General features: G+C 32.5%; 2 protein-coding genes across 2 annotated transcripts in view; both read left to right on the forward strand.

Annotated features, from left to right (window-relative positions):
• Positions 1-443: 443 nt before the first annotated feature.
• Positions 444-17,191, forward strand: part of LOC143070177 (succinyl-CoA:3-ketoacid coenzyme A transferase 1, mitochondrial-like) — a 33,383-nt gene continuing 16,635 nt past the window's right edge. The window contains exons 1-5 of the mRNA XM_076244713.1: positions 444-572; positions 1,954-2,062; positions 2,913-3,046; positions 3,442-3,534; positions 6,521-6,670. Of these exons, the coding sequence (XP_076100828.1) occupies positions 489-572; positions 1,954-2,062; positions 2,913-3,046; positions 3,442-3,534; positions 6,521-6,670 (570 nt within the window). The 5' untranslated portion in view covers positions 444-488. The remainder of the gene's footprint in view (positions 573-1,953; positions 2,063-2,912; positions 3,047-3,441; positions 3,535-6,520; positions 6,671-17,191) is intronic.
• On the forward strand, positions 10,928-12,539 carry LOC143070193 (syntaxin-like). The gene has a single exon (XM_076244714.1). The coding sequence runs from the start codon at positions 11,413-11,415 to the stop codon at positions 12,310-12,312; it is 900 nt and encodes a 299-aa protein (XP_076100829.1). The 5' UTR covers positions 10,928-11,412; the 3' UTR covers positions 12,313-12,539.

Raw genomic sequence — 17,191 nt, forward strand, 5'->3', positions numbered from 1 at the left:
ATCAAGAATTTCAATAACGGCCGGGAAACAGACTATCCTCTAGGGGACTGAGAGCCTATATTAAAAGCGCTGACAAACACGTCAGTTTACCCACACGCACTTGTCTCTTGTATGTTTAGCCCTGCCACCGGTTTTACAAGTTATTTCCCTAAACATATAGGGCTCATTGTAAGCATATAATACGAGTTACAAATAAAGAAAAAAAACACAAGAAGGGGATAAGACTACATTTCGAATTTCGCGGAATTTTAAACTGTTTTCATTGGTGCATATGAACACACCTCCAATATTGCTAACATGTTCTTAGGTAAATAATTTTAAACGGCACAAAAGACTTAACTCGATTTTAATAGATTGGATTGGTAATTTGAAGTACAAATGCGCTTATAATATGCATAATTTAGCAAGAATATAACCAAAACACATTGTTCTTCTTGATTGTCTCCCATTATCAAGATTGAAATTATCTCCCTCTATTGTGTACAACCATGGCCAGTGTACTGCAAATTTTCAGAACAAACGTCAAACCGTGCAAATTGAGGCTAACTGTGAACTGTCTACCATTAATAAGTGTATGTTGATGCTGACATGATTGTTATTTGACCTATACTGCCTCTATTGAGAGGTCATTCACATAATTCCTGACCCCTAAACAGATCCACTGAAAATAAACAAGAGTTGAAGACATCTTTTGTTTTAACTGTTTGACAGTTGTTGAATAAAATTACTTGATATGTACACTAGAACTTGCATATTTTATTGACCCTCCCTTCCTTGTCCCTTCTGTTAGTAGTAGCATATATAAGGCACTAAATGTGCACCATAATTCAGTTACCTTGTTTTGTAACCCCCATTGACATAATGGTTACATTCATACCAAACGAGCAGGATCTACATAATCAAAGACATACAATTATTATGAATTATAAAAGACATGCTCATTTTTCAATGAGACAATTACTGAATTAGGGGGTCTCATTGGGGGTTCTGATCACGGATCCTGCTTACTGTTTTGTCAGATTCCCCTATCCTGCTTACACAATGTACGTATTAAAGCAATTCTCATTTTTTTTGTAATTTCCTGTGTCTCCCTAGACTTCATTTCCCATTTTCATGGTATAATAATTTGACTTGAACGTGTCGCGCTTACCTAAAGATTGGCAGTCCTGCGTCGGGCCTAGACCCCAGTGAGACTACTCACAATTAGGTGCCTTCTGTACAACTTGATTTAATTTGATCATCACTCCTTAATGATGGCTTGATCCCAGTCAGCAGTATAGTCAGAAGTTGGTTCAGTCATGGGAGTTGTAGTAATAATGGTGTTTTGAATACAGGCAAACTATTCCAGTGTACTATATCTTTATAAAGAGTGCATCAATGCATATAATTTGGTGGTTGTTTTTTCTTGTCACAATGTCAGACTAAAGCTAGGGTTCATACTGGTATTTAAAGTGCATAATTGGTTTCACTTCATTAAACAGTATTTCCAGAAACAACAGAAAGCAGGCCGTCAATATTTTTCATAAATTAAATTTTTATGTTTAGATACGCCTAATATTTTTTAACAAAAACGCCTTTTATAGCTGGCTATTCGGTATTGGCTTTGCTCATTGTTGAAGGCCGTACGGTGAACTATAGTTGTTAGTTTCTGTGTTATTTTGGTCTCTTGTGGACAGTTGTCTCATTGGCAATCATACTACATCTTCTTTTTTATATTTGAATTTAAGCGAATGGTTTTGACCATCATGATTTTTTTATCATGAAAAATTTCAAAAGTGGAAGTTCTTGAACTTGATTAGGTAAAAACACAATATTTTTCAGATTGCAACTAAAAACAAAAAAGTAAATAAAAATAAACCAATCTTCTATCCCTATAATTTTAGGAAAATACAACCCTCATATTTGTGTATGGACTTTTCTCAATGTATAATATGGTATATTTATTTTCTGTAGGCATCCAGCAACTTCAGTACATCAGGCAGAAGATATAAAGCCAAATTCTTTAATTCAGCTGATGAAGCCATTCAAGATATACCAGATGGATCAAAACTGTTGGTTGGAGGTGTGTTAACTTTATTGTTTATTTCCTCATAATCTATAACTAGTAATTTTCAAGTTTCACATAAAAGTGAAAAGTATTTATAGATCTAAATCACAAGAGAATGTTCTTCATTTTCCAGAAATATAAGGAATGGTAAATACAAGTCATGTCTTTGTATACAGTAGCGTCCTTGATTTTCTTTGGATAATAATTTTCATGGATTTTGTGGGAATAAGGGAACCACAAAATTATAATGTTCAATGATTTACAAGATTTTGGAAGGAATGTATGCAGATTTTGGAAGGAATGTATGCAGATTTTGGAAGGAATGTATGCAGATTTTGGAAGGAATGTATGCAGATTTTGGAAGGAATGTATGCAGATTATGGAAGGAATGTATGCAGATTTTGGAAGGAATGTATGCAGATTTTGGAAGGAATGTATGCAGATTATGGAAGGAATGTATGCAGGTTTTGGAAGGAATGTTTTGGAAGGAATGTATGCAGATTATGGAAGGAATGTATGCAGGTTTTGGAAGGAATGTATGCAGATTTTGGAAGGAATGTATGCAGATTTTGGAAGGAATGTATGCAGATTTTGGAAGGAATGTATGCAGGTTTTGGAAGGAATGTATGCAGATTTTGCCAAAAGCAAAAATGAAATATCCATGAAAATGCAAGTTTTCCTCAATCCAAGGAAATTAGTACCTATAAAAATAAATGAATTTATAAGGTGTTTTCAGCTGAAGGATATAATTCATCTGCAAACTGCGAAACTGTTATATATATATGTGTAGTCATGTTTATGCTACAAGTATAAATATGTTCTGTATAAAAACACTAATCAAACTACTTTGTTTATTTTTGAACAGGATTTGGATTATGTGGAATACCAGAAAACCTAATTCAAGCTTTACTGAAAACAAAGGTTAAAGATTTGACAATTGTCAGTAATAATGCTGGTGTAGATGATTTTGGTCTTGGATTATTACTTCAGCAGAAACAGGTATGGACCGTTAATTTGACCATGACGTAATTAACCTACATGTTGTTGGTAGGGTTTGGATAATAATCATATGAATATGACTGATAGTATCTTTTGTAAAAAAATAAGAATGTACATGTGGGTACAGTTATAAAAGAACATTTTTGACATTTTTAGCTTTTGAACTTTAAAAGAAGTTAGAAAATTTAATGATTATGAGTAATTGTTAATAATAGTTTTATCAATTGAAAATGTGATGATTAAATTCTTGGTATTATCAATACCTGATAATTTTATCTAAGAATTTGTCATTGAAATAGCTCTTCAATTATTTGTTTATGTTGCTTTTTAAAAGGAGACTAATTAATCATTGAATTTAAAATTTAAAGAGTTTGTATTAATTAATTATTTTTCAGGTCAAGAGGATGATATCATCATATGTGGGGGAGAATGCAGAATTTGAACGTCAGTATTTGTCAGGTGAACTAGAAGTGGAGCTAACACCACAGGTATTGTATTTAAAAAAAATAAAATAATAAGAGCACTTTCATGTTGTATGGTTGCAGTCTCATTAACTCATATTGCACAAGATGTGTAATTTAATTAAATGAGACATCAACCACACAACACATTTTGTCCATCCAACTATCTTTCCTTCCATTTGTAAATCCATTAATTTGTCAAATATACTTTTTCCCACTTTTATCATTTATATAAGCATTGAGAATTTTGAGGTATTGATTCTCTCTGGAGTTTTCATACATTTAACATTGTACCTTTTATCCTAAAAAAATAACAAGGATTAAATTAGATTTTCTAATATGGCTTCTTAAGGGGGCTCGTGAGTATAAATCATGTTTTTTTTTTAATATAGGATTTCGCTATATTTTTTCATAAATGAACTTTATCATATACAATAGAAAAATGAAGTAAAAAAATAGAGATAAACTGTAAACAGCAATAATGTTCAGCAAAGTAAGATCTACAAATATGTCAACATGACCAAAATGGTCAGTTGACCCCTTAAGGAGTTATTGCCTTTTATAGTAATTTTTTACCAATTTTTCGTAAATTTTTGTAATCTTTTACAAAAATCTTCTTCTCTGAAAATTACTGGGCCAAATTTAACCAAACTTTGCCACAATTATTATTAGGGTATCTAGTTTAAAATATGTGTGCGGTGACCCAGCCAACCAACCAAGACGGCCGCCATGGTTAAAAATAAAACATAGGGGTAAAATGTAGATTTTGGCTTATAACTCTGAAACCAAAGCGTTTAGAGCAAATCTGTCGGAATTAAATTGTTTATTTAGTCAATATCTATCTGCTGTGAAATTTTCAGATGAATTGGACAACTTGTTGTTAGGTTGCTGCCCCAATAGGTAATTTTTAAAGATATTTTGCCATTTTGGTTATTATCTTGAATACTATCATAGATAGAGATAAACTGTAAACAGCAATAATGTTCAGCAAAGTAAGATCTACAAATAATTCAACGCGAACAAAATGGTTAGTTGACCCCTTAAGGAGTTATTGCCCTTTATAGTCAATTTTTACAAAATATTACCTCTATAACTAAAGGGCCAAGTTTATTATAGATAGAGAAAATTGTAAGTAGAAAGAATGTTCAGTAAAGTAAGATCTACAAACACATCACCATCACCAAAACACAATTTTGTCATGAATCCATCTGTTTCCTTTGTTTAATATGGACATAGACCAAGGTGAGCGACACAGGGTCTTAAGAGCCTCTAGTTTAATGATATAAACGTTTTAAAAGTCATCTGGGGCCAAACCGAATCCATTTTTTGGGTTCATTTTAGTACCATATCATAAAGTTATAACTAATAGAGTAATAAATAAAATTTGTAATAAAAAAACGAATGTTTAATTTTTTGCTGAATTTTCTGTACCCACGAGCATCCTTAAACTATACTATATATATATATAAGTAATAAAATTATGACTAGAAAAGTAGGGGGTTGGTAGGCAAACTTTTCAATATAACTTTATGGATAAAAACAGAGGATTTGAAATGTCTGACAAAAAGTTAAAAAAAGAGTAGCAAACATCCTTGATATGTATTATGATTTTTGAATAATATTTTCATTACACATTTCTGCAGTACAAAATGTACTACTTATCAGAATGACCCCCAATTTGTTAATGGTAAGTTGAAATATGTGAGAGTCTCAGACACTAAATTCCTATTTCTAATACTTTGAATTATAATTAGGTGTATCCTCACAAAACAACGTGCCCACCTACGATATTATGCCCCACTTACGATAGTAGAGGGGCATTATGTTTTCTAGTCTGTGCGTGCGTCCATTTGTGCGTCCGTTTGTCTGTCTGTCCCGCTTCAGGTTAAAGTTTTTGGTCAAGATAGTTTTTGATGAAGCTGAAGTCCAGTCAACTTGAAACTTAGTACACTTGTTGCTTATGATATGATCTTCCTAATTTTAAAGCCAAATTAAACATTTGACCCCAATTTCACGGTCCACTGAACATAGAAAATGAAAGTGCAAGTTTCAGGTTAAAGTTTTTGGTCAAGCTAATTTTTGATGAAGTTGAAGTCCAATCAACTTGAAACTTAGTACACATGTTCCCTATGGTATGATCTTTCTAATTTTAATGCCAAATTAGATCTTTTATCCAATTTCACGGTCCATTGAATATGGAAAATGATAGTGCGAGTGGGGCATCCATGTACTTCGGGCACATTCTTGTTTTCATTTGAAATATTAATGAAAATGAACACTCATTGTTGAAGGCCATGTAGTAACCTATAGCTGTTAACTTCTATGTCATAATTTAGTCTCAGGGTATAGAGAATTGTCTTATTGTCTCTTCTAAATTTTAACATTTATTGTTCACTTTTGTATTATAAAAAAAGAAGATGTGGTATGATTGCTAATGAGACAACTCTCCACAAGAGACCAAAATAACACAACAACTATAGATCACCGTACGTCCTTCAACAATGAGCAAAGCCCATACCTGATAGTCAGCTCTAAAAGGCCATGAAATGACAATGTTAAACAATTTAAATGAGAAAAATAACGGCCTAATTTATGTTAAAAAATTGAACGAAAAACAAATATCTATCACATAAACAAACGACAACCACTGAATTACAGGCTCCTAACTTGGGACAGGCACATACAAACAGAATGTGGCAGGGTTAAACATGTTAGCGGGATCCCAACCCTCCCCTAACCTGGGACAGTGGTATATCAGTACAACATAAGAATGAACTATAAAAATCAGTTGAAAAAGACTTAACTCATCAGATGGACAAAAATACAAGTGGACTTGACTGGGTACTTGTACATCCCAACAACATAAAGACACTAGGTCCAGATCTGAGAGTACTCACAGTTAAATGACAGCTAGTTCAAAGCCTCTAACAACTAATAAAAAAATCATGTCATGGATCTAAGACTAAATTATCAATCCGTACACATCCAACATATAAGTTCATTTGCACTTTAGGGTACACTGGCTGAGAGAATAAGAGCTGGTGGAGCCGGTATCCCAGCATTCTTTACACCTACTGGTTATGGAACTTTAATACAGACAGGTGGCGCTCCAATCAAATATAACAGCGATAAATCTATAGACGTTGCTAGTCAACCAAGGGAGGTAAGTCAGCTGATTTCTATCTGGATAATACAGAAAGGTGGTGCTCCAATTAAATACAACAGTGATAAATCTATAGACATTGCTAGTCAGCCAAGGGAGGTAAGTCAGCTGATTAAATGACAATTTCAGCACAATTCAGCATTTCGTCTATCATCTTTCAACATTTTATAGGTAGGCAGAAACTGGAGCAAATTTGACAAAGGGCGGACCCAGCCATTTATAAAAGGGGGGGGTGTAAACTAAATGTCCTTATTTCAAATGCATTGATTGTCAGAAAAAAAGGGGGATCCAACCAAGGGTTCGGAAATGGTCATATTTGCCAGTCTTGTCCTAAACTGAAAGTATTTGTCCTAAATGAGTAATTGGGATTTAGGACAAATTTTATTTTTGAACAGAAATAATTTCGGTCAATTCGTTGAGATCGATTTTCTAAATCACCATTTTGAAATTGTTTTTGTTTTGTTATCCCTCTCATGTAATGAAACTGCCACTCCAGTACAGTGTTATGTTCCTGAGGTCCCTCCTTATAACTTTATTAATACCTCGGGGAAATATTGGCTAATGATTGCTAATCTCTTTACTCATGTTTTAATTCACACCTGGCTATTGATCACAAGCACAGAACAAATATTTTAAAGAAATTAAAATTCTATGTCTTTATTATTTAATTACTTTTCAGCTAAGACAATTGTCAATAATGATTTGAAATTAAAATATAACTTAATTCGATTTAATTTACGTAGAATTTTTTTTTTTTAACCACTAAAACACGTGCTTTGTTTACTATGTAATACACATGCTTTAAATATTTTGATTAGACACTAAATTGAATAGGAAAGTTGTCTCATTGGCACTCATACCACATCTTCTTATATCTAAATCATCTTTATTGCACTAAATGCTGTTTAACAATCTACTGAGCTTACAGCATTGGGCTTAGTTTCCCTGCGTACTATCAAGGGGAATATCTAATGAACATATAGAAATGTTAGTATTATACAATTAAACATTAAACATAATTATAATAAAAATAAACATAAATATACATTGATTCAAACAAATTTTTTTATGTCTGCTTACAGATTTACAACTTAAAGTTTTATGTTTCATGTGTGTTTACTTTCTCACAGGATACCTGTAACCATATACATTGTATTGAAATATAAGTTTTTTTTGTACAAGGCTTAAAAACAGTTGCATTTCTATCCTGTTTGAGCTTAGTACCGGTACAAATAAAATTTATATTTTGATATAATGTATGGTTTTTCTTTATATACTCCAACTCGAACAACTGTTTTATACGATTCATATGATTATACTTTTCAAAAAAATAGGAGTTATCTTCCTTTATCCAAAATTGTAGTTGAATCAACAACTTCTGTTTTTCTAATACTATAAGCAATAGGTCAACTAACTATATTTTGGTGTATGGAATGATTTAAATGTGTACATATCTGTCTGGCAGGAATCATCTGCCTTTTGGTTTATTTTTATGGTTCATTTGTCAATGTTATGTTTCAGTAGTAAGATTCTTTTCAAAGATATTATTAGAAATAGCTCAATTGCATTTGGTGTATGTAATGCTTGTTAGATGACATATCTGCCTAGCTTGTTTTAAAAGATGTGAAAGGGAAATGAAAAAGCAGTTAAGAAAAAGGTTTAGAAAAAATTAGCTTCTTTAGTATCACCATTATTTGACAGAAATTTAAATACAAACACCAGTAGTAAGCAGCATTGTTGTAAATACATAAAATAGATGATACATGTGTATGGCTAAGATTTTAAGATATCAGATTCTATTCTGTAAAAGTAAGGTATTGTATATCAGTTTAAAGACAGATTTTCTTTTGTTATGTAAAGAACTTTACTAATAAATGTAAATTCAAATGTTTCAGGGTATATGCATATGATACCAATTGATAATTACTGTAAACCAACTAATTTTCGCGAGCGATTTATTTTCGCGACTTTCCCGAGTAGAAAAACAACATGAATATTTATCGTCGTGAATATGTAAAACTTCGATCTTTTGTTATTAACCTACATTAAGTTAATTGAAAAATCGCAGAATTAAATAGTCGCGAATTGGAATAAAAAAGGTAAAACGCGAAATAAAGTATCCGCGAAAATTAGTTGGTATACAGTACCTTGGTTATAACATCTGTCACACTTCAATATCTTCATGTATGTAAATTATGTGTACCTTTCATATTATGATTTTATTGTGGTTTTATGTTGATATTAATGTTCGTCCAGTTTGTCCAAAGTTTGAATTCCTACAAGGAATATCTGATATCTATAGTAGCTTTGGTCCTTTGTGTTGTGTAAACCACTGTTTTTTCAAAACCAGCAACCACTTATAGTTTAACATTGGCTAAACAAGTTGAAATTGGTAGATTTTTATTTCTCTCAAAAATGTCAATGTTTTTACAAGACTTTATATATGAACAGGGGGTATTTTTGAAATCCCAGCTGAATCCATAATGCAATATTGAGACCCCCCATTTAGCTTTAGATAAGAGATGAAGTCAACAGCCCAGCAACACAATCAGTCATCTAGAAGAAAAATGAAAGATAGCAAAGAGATATTAAAACTCATACATCAAAAAAACAATCTGACAATGCCATGGCCAAAAAAAATTATGCATTTTCAGCATTATATATATCTTTTTTGTCCAGTGCAAATACAAATACCAAAAAAGTGATTCAGGCTCCTAAAAGCCTGATACTTTTTTTGCATGTTGAAGTCTGGTCATATGCCAATGTCCATTACATTATTGTAGGGGTTGTTGAAAGAAAGCTCTTTTGTGATAAGCAAATTTTTACAAATCATATATTTACTCCAGTATTCTGGGATTGATTTCCTCCAAACTTTACTTTATAGGAGCCTTAAGTTTGTTGGTATTGATGGAAGACAGTTTCAGAGTATTTTTGTTTTTATTCAATTCTTAGCTCCAGCAGAGTTATGGGACTATAATTGTGAGATATAAGTGAATTTTTCACATATTGTACTATTGCTTGAGTTAGCTTGGATTGATTTAGTATACACTTTACATAATTCTTGGAATTTGTGAACATAAGAAACTTTTCAATTTTTGAAATCATAATCCTCAGGCTCGTTTTTCTACAGAGCCATTTCATTTGCTGATGATAAAATGACTTCCAAATATTTTCTTCTTGATACAATTTCAATTATACAATTATACGCTCTTGGTACAGCTGTTTATTGAAGTTGTGACAAAAAAATTTATTTGTCAGAATTAAAATTTAAGGTCATCTTTTAAAATTGTGTTTCAATTTGCGTATTATTTATATTTTCAATCTATGTGTACAAATGATCAGGAATTAAGTATACATTGATTTAAAATAAAATTTTAGAAAGTATAAATGGGTATTTTTCTTTGTAATGAGAAGTAAAGGAAAAGTAATAAATATGTTTATTTTGTTCTACCTGCCTAACCACAAACGGTTGAAAACTAGAGGACATTTAGTCATTGAAACACTTGAGTTCACATTAACTATTTATCTCTAATATCTTAGTAGATGAATTATTCTGTACTTGATAGACTTGTAAAGAGCCCAATTCACTGATAAAAGTGACACCTTCAATTACATGTACATTTTGATATGTATACTGTAGTAGCAGGTTTTGATTGACAAAAGATAAAAAATATTGTAACAATTACTGTAGTAAATCATGTAATAAATATCTTTGAGGCTAAAAAAACATGTGACTTCCCCAGTTGTAGGCCTCGAGATATTTGTATGCATTTATATTTAGACTATAACTACACTTTGTATTGTTGTAATATGATTAAAAGGTGATGTAGAGGGGAATGGAAAAATGTTTTATATATATCTCGAGATATATATAAACAAATAAATTAACTAAATCACTGATCTTGTATTATACACAATGATTTATGTTATGATTGTTTAGGATGTAAAAAACATAAGTAAATGTAATTAGTGTCTCACTGTGACAAGTTGTGTACATGTACAGTTATTCAATGGCATTTACATTTAACAAGGGGTAAACTTTAGGATTATCTTCTAAGTAAATAGAATTTATATGTGATTTAATTATCTGTTTGGTGTAACAAAAATAATATATTGTATTAAAAAATGTATGCCAGTTAAAACTTGATTTAATTATGTTATCTTTTAATCTATGACATACCCCTTGGCCTGGCCTTTATTACATGAGGTATTACTTGAGTCATTGGAGTGTGACACAGTAACAAGGTTATACCAGATCATTTCTATTTTCATTTTATAAATTGTGTGCAACATAAATTTATGTATATAGATTGATCAGAAACTTTGATAAAAGTTGGCATATCAATATCTGCAACAGGTGTTGGTGAAGTTATACTTTGTGATAAACTTTTTACCTGAGTTCTAATGCAAATTTACCTTTTGGATGTGATTCACACTATAGGACTATATATATTGTCTGTCTAGAGGGAAAATACTACTTCTTTAGACTAATTGAATATATTTTGAAGGCTTGATGTCAACTTGACGTAAAGAGTACATTTTGTCAGGAAATACATTATAAGTGAAGACTAGTGAAATCTTTAATCTGGATGTGACTACGAATTCTATTGATATTTAAATTAGGTGATGTCTTTTTAGAATTCGGCGTCTGTTTAAATTCATTTAACAAATATTATTTTATGTGGCTCATTTAGTGCGTTGAAGGATTTGAGAAAGAGGTTTTAGTGACATTATCATTTTAAATGGTAAAGGATAGATTGCAAGAGATGCAGGAAAAGAGGGAAGAATATGAAAAAGAAAGTAAAAAGAAAAAGAAGAAGGGGAAAAGTGAGGACAATGGAGATATGAATGTGTTCATAGACAAAGTTAACATGGTGGAAAACCAGTTAGAAGAACTGAAAAAAGATGTTGCTCAAATTAAAAAGACACAAAGTAATTTATACTGCTCCCCGTTCGTTACTACTGCTAACTTGCAAGATATGGAAAGTAAGGCAGATTCTATTATATCTAGTTCTAGTAAAATACGGAAAGACATCCAACTCATAGCCGCTGAAAACTTTCCAAAATCACAAAAGGATTCGTTACTTAATACAAGTACTCAAGAACGTGTTCATACCTCACAGGTTGAAAGACTGCAATATGAGTTGAGAGAAGCAATGAACGATTTTAGAACAAGTCAAGCTGATTATGTAGAGAAAACTAGAGCAAGGTTCCGAAGACAAATGGAAATTGTCAAAGATAGTAGTGAAATAAACGGAAATGAGCAAGGGGATAATTTTCAAAACCAAGCTCTGTTTACAGGGAATATTATATTAGAAATGCAACAAGCTAAGGGAGAATTGCAAATGATAGATGAACGAGAACAAGAACTACAACATTTAGAAGGTCAAATTCATGAAGTCAATAAACTATTTAAGGAAATGCATGTGTTAGTAGATGAACAGGGTGAAATGGTTGATAATATTGAAAAGAATATAGAAGAGGCTGTTGACGATGTTGAAAAAGGGAAAGGACAATTAACTGAGGCGGAAAAAAATCAAAAGAAAGCACGAAAAAAGAAAATTTGTTGTATTTCTATTGTAGCAGTTATTTTGATTATTATTATTATTATAGTGGCTGTAATGATCAGTCAAAATACATAATAAATGGAGGTCTAAAATAGAAGTGCTTGGTGTGTGAATTTGTCCTAATGTGAGAAAGCTTCAGAACATATTGCAAATATACTACATGTATTGAACTAATGTTCAAATAGTGGTTTTATATTGTTTAATGAGGGTCATATAGAATGTGCCAATACTCGTCAAGTGTTAAAACTGAAGGCATTATTTCATATCGTGATTGTACAACACATTAAATTTAAAACCTTTAACAGCTTTGTTTATTGTACTTCATAGTACTTGGTAAAAGAACAAGGAAAATGTTTTGTCAATGAAAGGTCAAATTGTCATATATCAACAGTTACATTAATGATAATACCCTACTTGGGGAAAACAAACAGTTTCTTCCTGGCTCGCCTTATTGTATAACTTCCTTTGTATAAGGTTTGGCTTTTAGTATAAAGTTTCTTGTGTAAGGGTAATTAGGGTAAGACGAAGGAGTAAATTAAATCCGTTTCCTTTACGTTTGACATAAACTTAAAAAATAACAAACTATTTTTAATAAGATAGGTTCATTGAATGTCATGGTTCAGAGGTGAAAGGAAGGAATTAACTGAAACTACTACACACATTTAAAAGTGTTAGTTTAAAGTTTAATATCATGTAGAAATTAGGGCTCCTTTGGGAAAAAATAGAAAAAAATATTATTAAACAATTTGAAATGAATATTACTGAAATTGATGTGATGGTAAAATTTTTTCTTTTATTAAATTCAAGTTTAAATTCTATGTTATTGCAACCAAACTAAAGTTGCAAATTCTTGTGCTTAATGGGTTTAAACGTGGAGTCTAGGCCATTGCCTCTTCTATTATGACTGATGGTTTCAATTTTCTACTGTGCATTTTGGGTCTTGACTGTACTGTTTAGACCACAAGCTTCAATGTTTGAACTGTGCTTTTTATGCCATTAACTGTGCTGTTAAGACTGCAGACATCAAGTTTTTGACTCTGCTGTGTAGATCTTTGACTGTGATGTCAAGATATAAGCTTCAATGTTTTGACTGTGATGTCAAGATCACAAGCTTCAATGTTTTGACTGTGCTGTGTAGACCTTTGACTGTGATGTCAAGATCACAAGCTTCAATGTTTTGACTGTGCTATGTAGACCTTTGACTGTGATGTCAAGATCACAATCTTCAATGTTTTGACTGTGCTGTGTAGACCTTTGACTGTGATGTTAAGATCACAAGCTTCAATGTTTTGACTGTGCTGTGTAGACCTTTGACTGTGAATCTGATGTCAAGATCACAATCTTCAATGTTTTGACTATGCAGTCATCAAGGTCCCTATATGTGTTGTTAAGGCCCCTTTTGTTTTTAAAACTCATGTTAAGCTTTACGAACTCTTTGTGTTGTTTATTGAATTTCTGTTTTTCCTGAAACCTGTGTTGTGTACATTGATACCATACCTGCTCTTATGTTAATTAAGATTAAAGATTGAGAATTGTATGTATCATCCTGCTTTATTTCCTTCTTGAAAAACCTCCTTTTTACAGGATAACCACCCTTTGTTAAAGGAGTACAACCGAGAAACATGTTACTGAATACAATTATATCAGCTGTTGCATTGATTTAGAAGAATTGTTAAACTTACTAAATTTGTAATGCATAAAAATGCATTGAACATACCAGCTTAATATCCAAAAGGCTTTGGCAGGCCAAAGCATGGACATCTATAACTTTAGTATAACATTTTATATTTTAACTTCAAGAGAAATAATTCAAATGATTGTTAACTTGAATGAAACTCAAACTTGTTTGTAATGATCCTGATACAACTTCAAAATGAATGATTAGAAATTGACAACGTACTAGCAGTAATTACCTATAAAGAAGGGAAGATGATTATTTATATTAAAGAAAGACAGAGGATGGAATAAGTGACATTGATAAAAAAAATCTTTCAAATAGAACATAACATTTAAAAAAGTTGTGTGTCTGAGGCACTTTCCTTGATTTACCTTCATCAGGAATTGTAAGCTAGCGATCAAACATAAAAATTTGAAAGCCAGGGATGTATTAATATGAAGAAACCATATGACCTATATGACCAAATGGGACATAAAATGAATAGCCAAGGGTCAGCTTAGGTCAACTTAGTCTGATGTTATCATTACTTATGATGATTTTATTTGTCACATCAAATAACTCGTGCTGTTTGACATTAATTAATTTTCCATCTGTTATATAATGGAAATCAATATATTTGATCAGATATTTATTCAGATATTTATTCCAAAATATTGTAGTTTATACTACAAAAGGAGTAAATAAATATATAAATAGTGATGCATATACATGTCAACAAATAATACAGACATTGAAATTTGCCTATGTGTTTACTGAAGGGATAATTACTCTATAATATATATTTACGAACACAACAAGAATTAAGTTAGGAAATTATAGTGTATTCTGTACGTTAAATTTATCTCTGATAAGTAAAACATTCCAATGGTTGACTGGGGAATAGAAATATGGTAGTCTGTCAGGACTTCTTCCATTTAGCAGTAAAAAAAAACATGGTAAAGCAGAGTAAAATTAAGAATAGAAACGGGGAATGTGTCAAAGAGACAACAACCTGACCAAAGAGCTGAATACATCTGAAGGCCACCAATAGGTCTTCAACTTTAACAGAGAATAGATTGTCTGTTTTGCTGTACCAGATGTACAAATACACCTGAAAGTCTAGTCTGAATGAAGATGTTAAGTCTGATGCCTTGACACAGGGAGAATAGATTACCAGATGTACAAATAAACCTGAAAGTCTAGTCTGAATGAGGATGTTAAGTCTGATGCCTTGACACAGGGAGAATAGATTGTCTGTTTTCTTGTACCAGATGTACAAATACACCTGAAAGTCTAGTCTGAATGAAGATGTTAAGTCTGATGCCTTGACACAGGGAGAATAGATTACCAGATGTACAAATACACCTGAAAGTCTAGTCTGAATGAGGATGTTAAGTCTGATGCCTTGACACAGGGAGAATAGATTACCAGATGTACAAATAAACCTGAAAGTCTAGTCTGAATGAGGATGTTAAGTCTGATGCCTTGACACAGGGAGAATAGATTGTCTGTTTTCTTGTACCAGATGTACAAATACACCTGAAAGTCTAGTCTGAATGAGGATGTTAAGTCTGATGCCTTGACACAGGGAGAATAGATTACCAGATGTACAAATACACCTGAAAGTCTAGTCTGAATGAGGATGTTAAGTCTGATGCCTTGACACAGGGAGAATAGATTACAAGATGTACAAATAAACCTGAAAGTCTAGTCTGAATGAGGATGTTAAGTCTGATGCCTTGACACAGGGAGAATAGATTGTCTGTTTTGCTGTACCAGATGTACAAATACACCTGAAAGTGTAGTCTGAATGAGGATGTTAAGTCTGATGCCCTGACACAGGGAGAATAGATTGTCTGTTTTCTTGTACCAGATGTACAAATACACCTGAAAGTCTAGTCTGAATGAGGATGTTAAGTCTGATGCCTTGACACAGGGAGAATAGATTACCAGATGTACAAATACACCTGAAAGTCTAGTCTGAATGAGGATGTTAAGTCTGATGCCTTGACACAGGGAGAATAGATTACCAGATGTACAAATACACCTGAAAGTCTAGTCTGAATGAGGATGTTAAGTCTGATGCCTTGACACAGGGAGAATAGATTACCAGATGTACAAATAAACCTGAAAGTCTAGTCTGAATGAGGATGTTAAGTCTGATGCCTTGACACAGGGAGAATAGATTGTCTGTTTTCTTGTACCAGATGTACAAATACACCTGAAAGTCTAGTCTGAATGAAGATGTTAAGTCTGATGCCTTGACACAGGGAGAATAGATTACCAGATGTACAAATACACCTGAAAGTCTAGTCTGAATGAGGATGTTAAGTCTGATGCCTTGACACAGGGAGAATAGATTACCAGATGTACAAATACACCTGAAAGTCTAGTCTGAATGAGGATGTTAAGTCTGATGCCTTGACACAGGGAGAATAGATTACAAGATGTACAAATAAACCTGAAAGTCTAGTCTGAATGAGGATGTTAAGTCTGATGCCTTGACACAGGGAGAATAGATTGTCTGTTTTGCTGTACCAGATGTACAAATACACCTGAAAGTGTAGTCTGAATGAGGATGTTAAGTCTGATGCCCTGACACAGGGAGAATAGATTGTCTGTTTTCTTGTACCAGATGTACAAACACACCTGAAAGTCTAGTCTGAATGAGGATGTTAAGTCTGATGCCTTGACACAGGGAGAATAGATTGTCTGTTTTGCTGTAACAGATGTACAAATAGTCAAATACACCTAAAAGTCTAGTCTGAATGAGGATGTTAAGTCAGATGCCTTGACACAGGGAGAATAGATTGTCTGTTTTGCTGTACCAGATGTACAAATACATGTACACCTGAAAGTCTAGTCTGAATGAGGATGTTTAGTCTGATGCCTTGACACAGGGAGAATAGATTGTCTGTTTTCTTGTACCAGATGTACAAATACACCTGAAAGTCTAGTCTGAATGAGGATGTTAAGTCTGATGCCTTGACACAGGGAGAATAGATTGTCTGTTTTCTTGTACCAGATGTACAAATACACCTGAAAGTCTAGTCTGAATGAGGATGTTAAATCTGATGCCTTGCAAAGGGAGAGAACGATGTTATCAATCCTTGCTTGCAGCAACTGATTGAGGAGTCTATAAGTATAAACTAATGTCACTATACATAAAACAAACAACAATCAATCATTTAGAATTGATACATGTGATAATGGAGAATTTGCAGACTTTCCATCCATATGTTTCTATTTTCCATCACCTGATTCCTCAGTTGGAGTGATACTGATTTAAAAATGAAA

This window comes from Mytilus galloprovincialis, chromosome 1 (assembly GCF_965363235.1).
Source record: "Mytilus galloprovincialis chromosome 1, xbMytGall1.hap1.1, whole genome shotgun sequence".
Taxonomy (NCBI): Eukaryota; Metazoa; Mollusca; class Bivalvia; order Mytilida; family Mytilidae; genus Mytilus; species Mytilus galloprovincialis.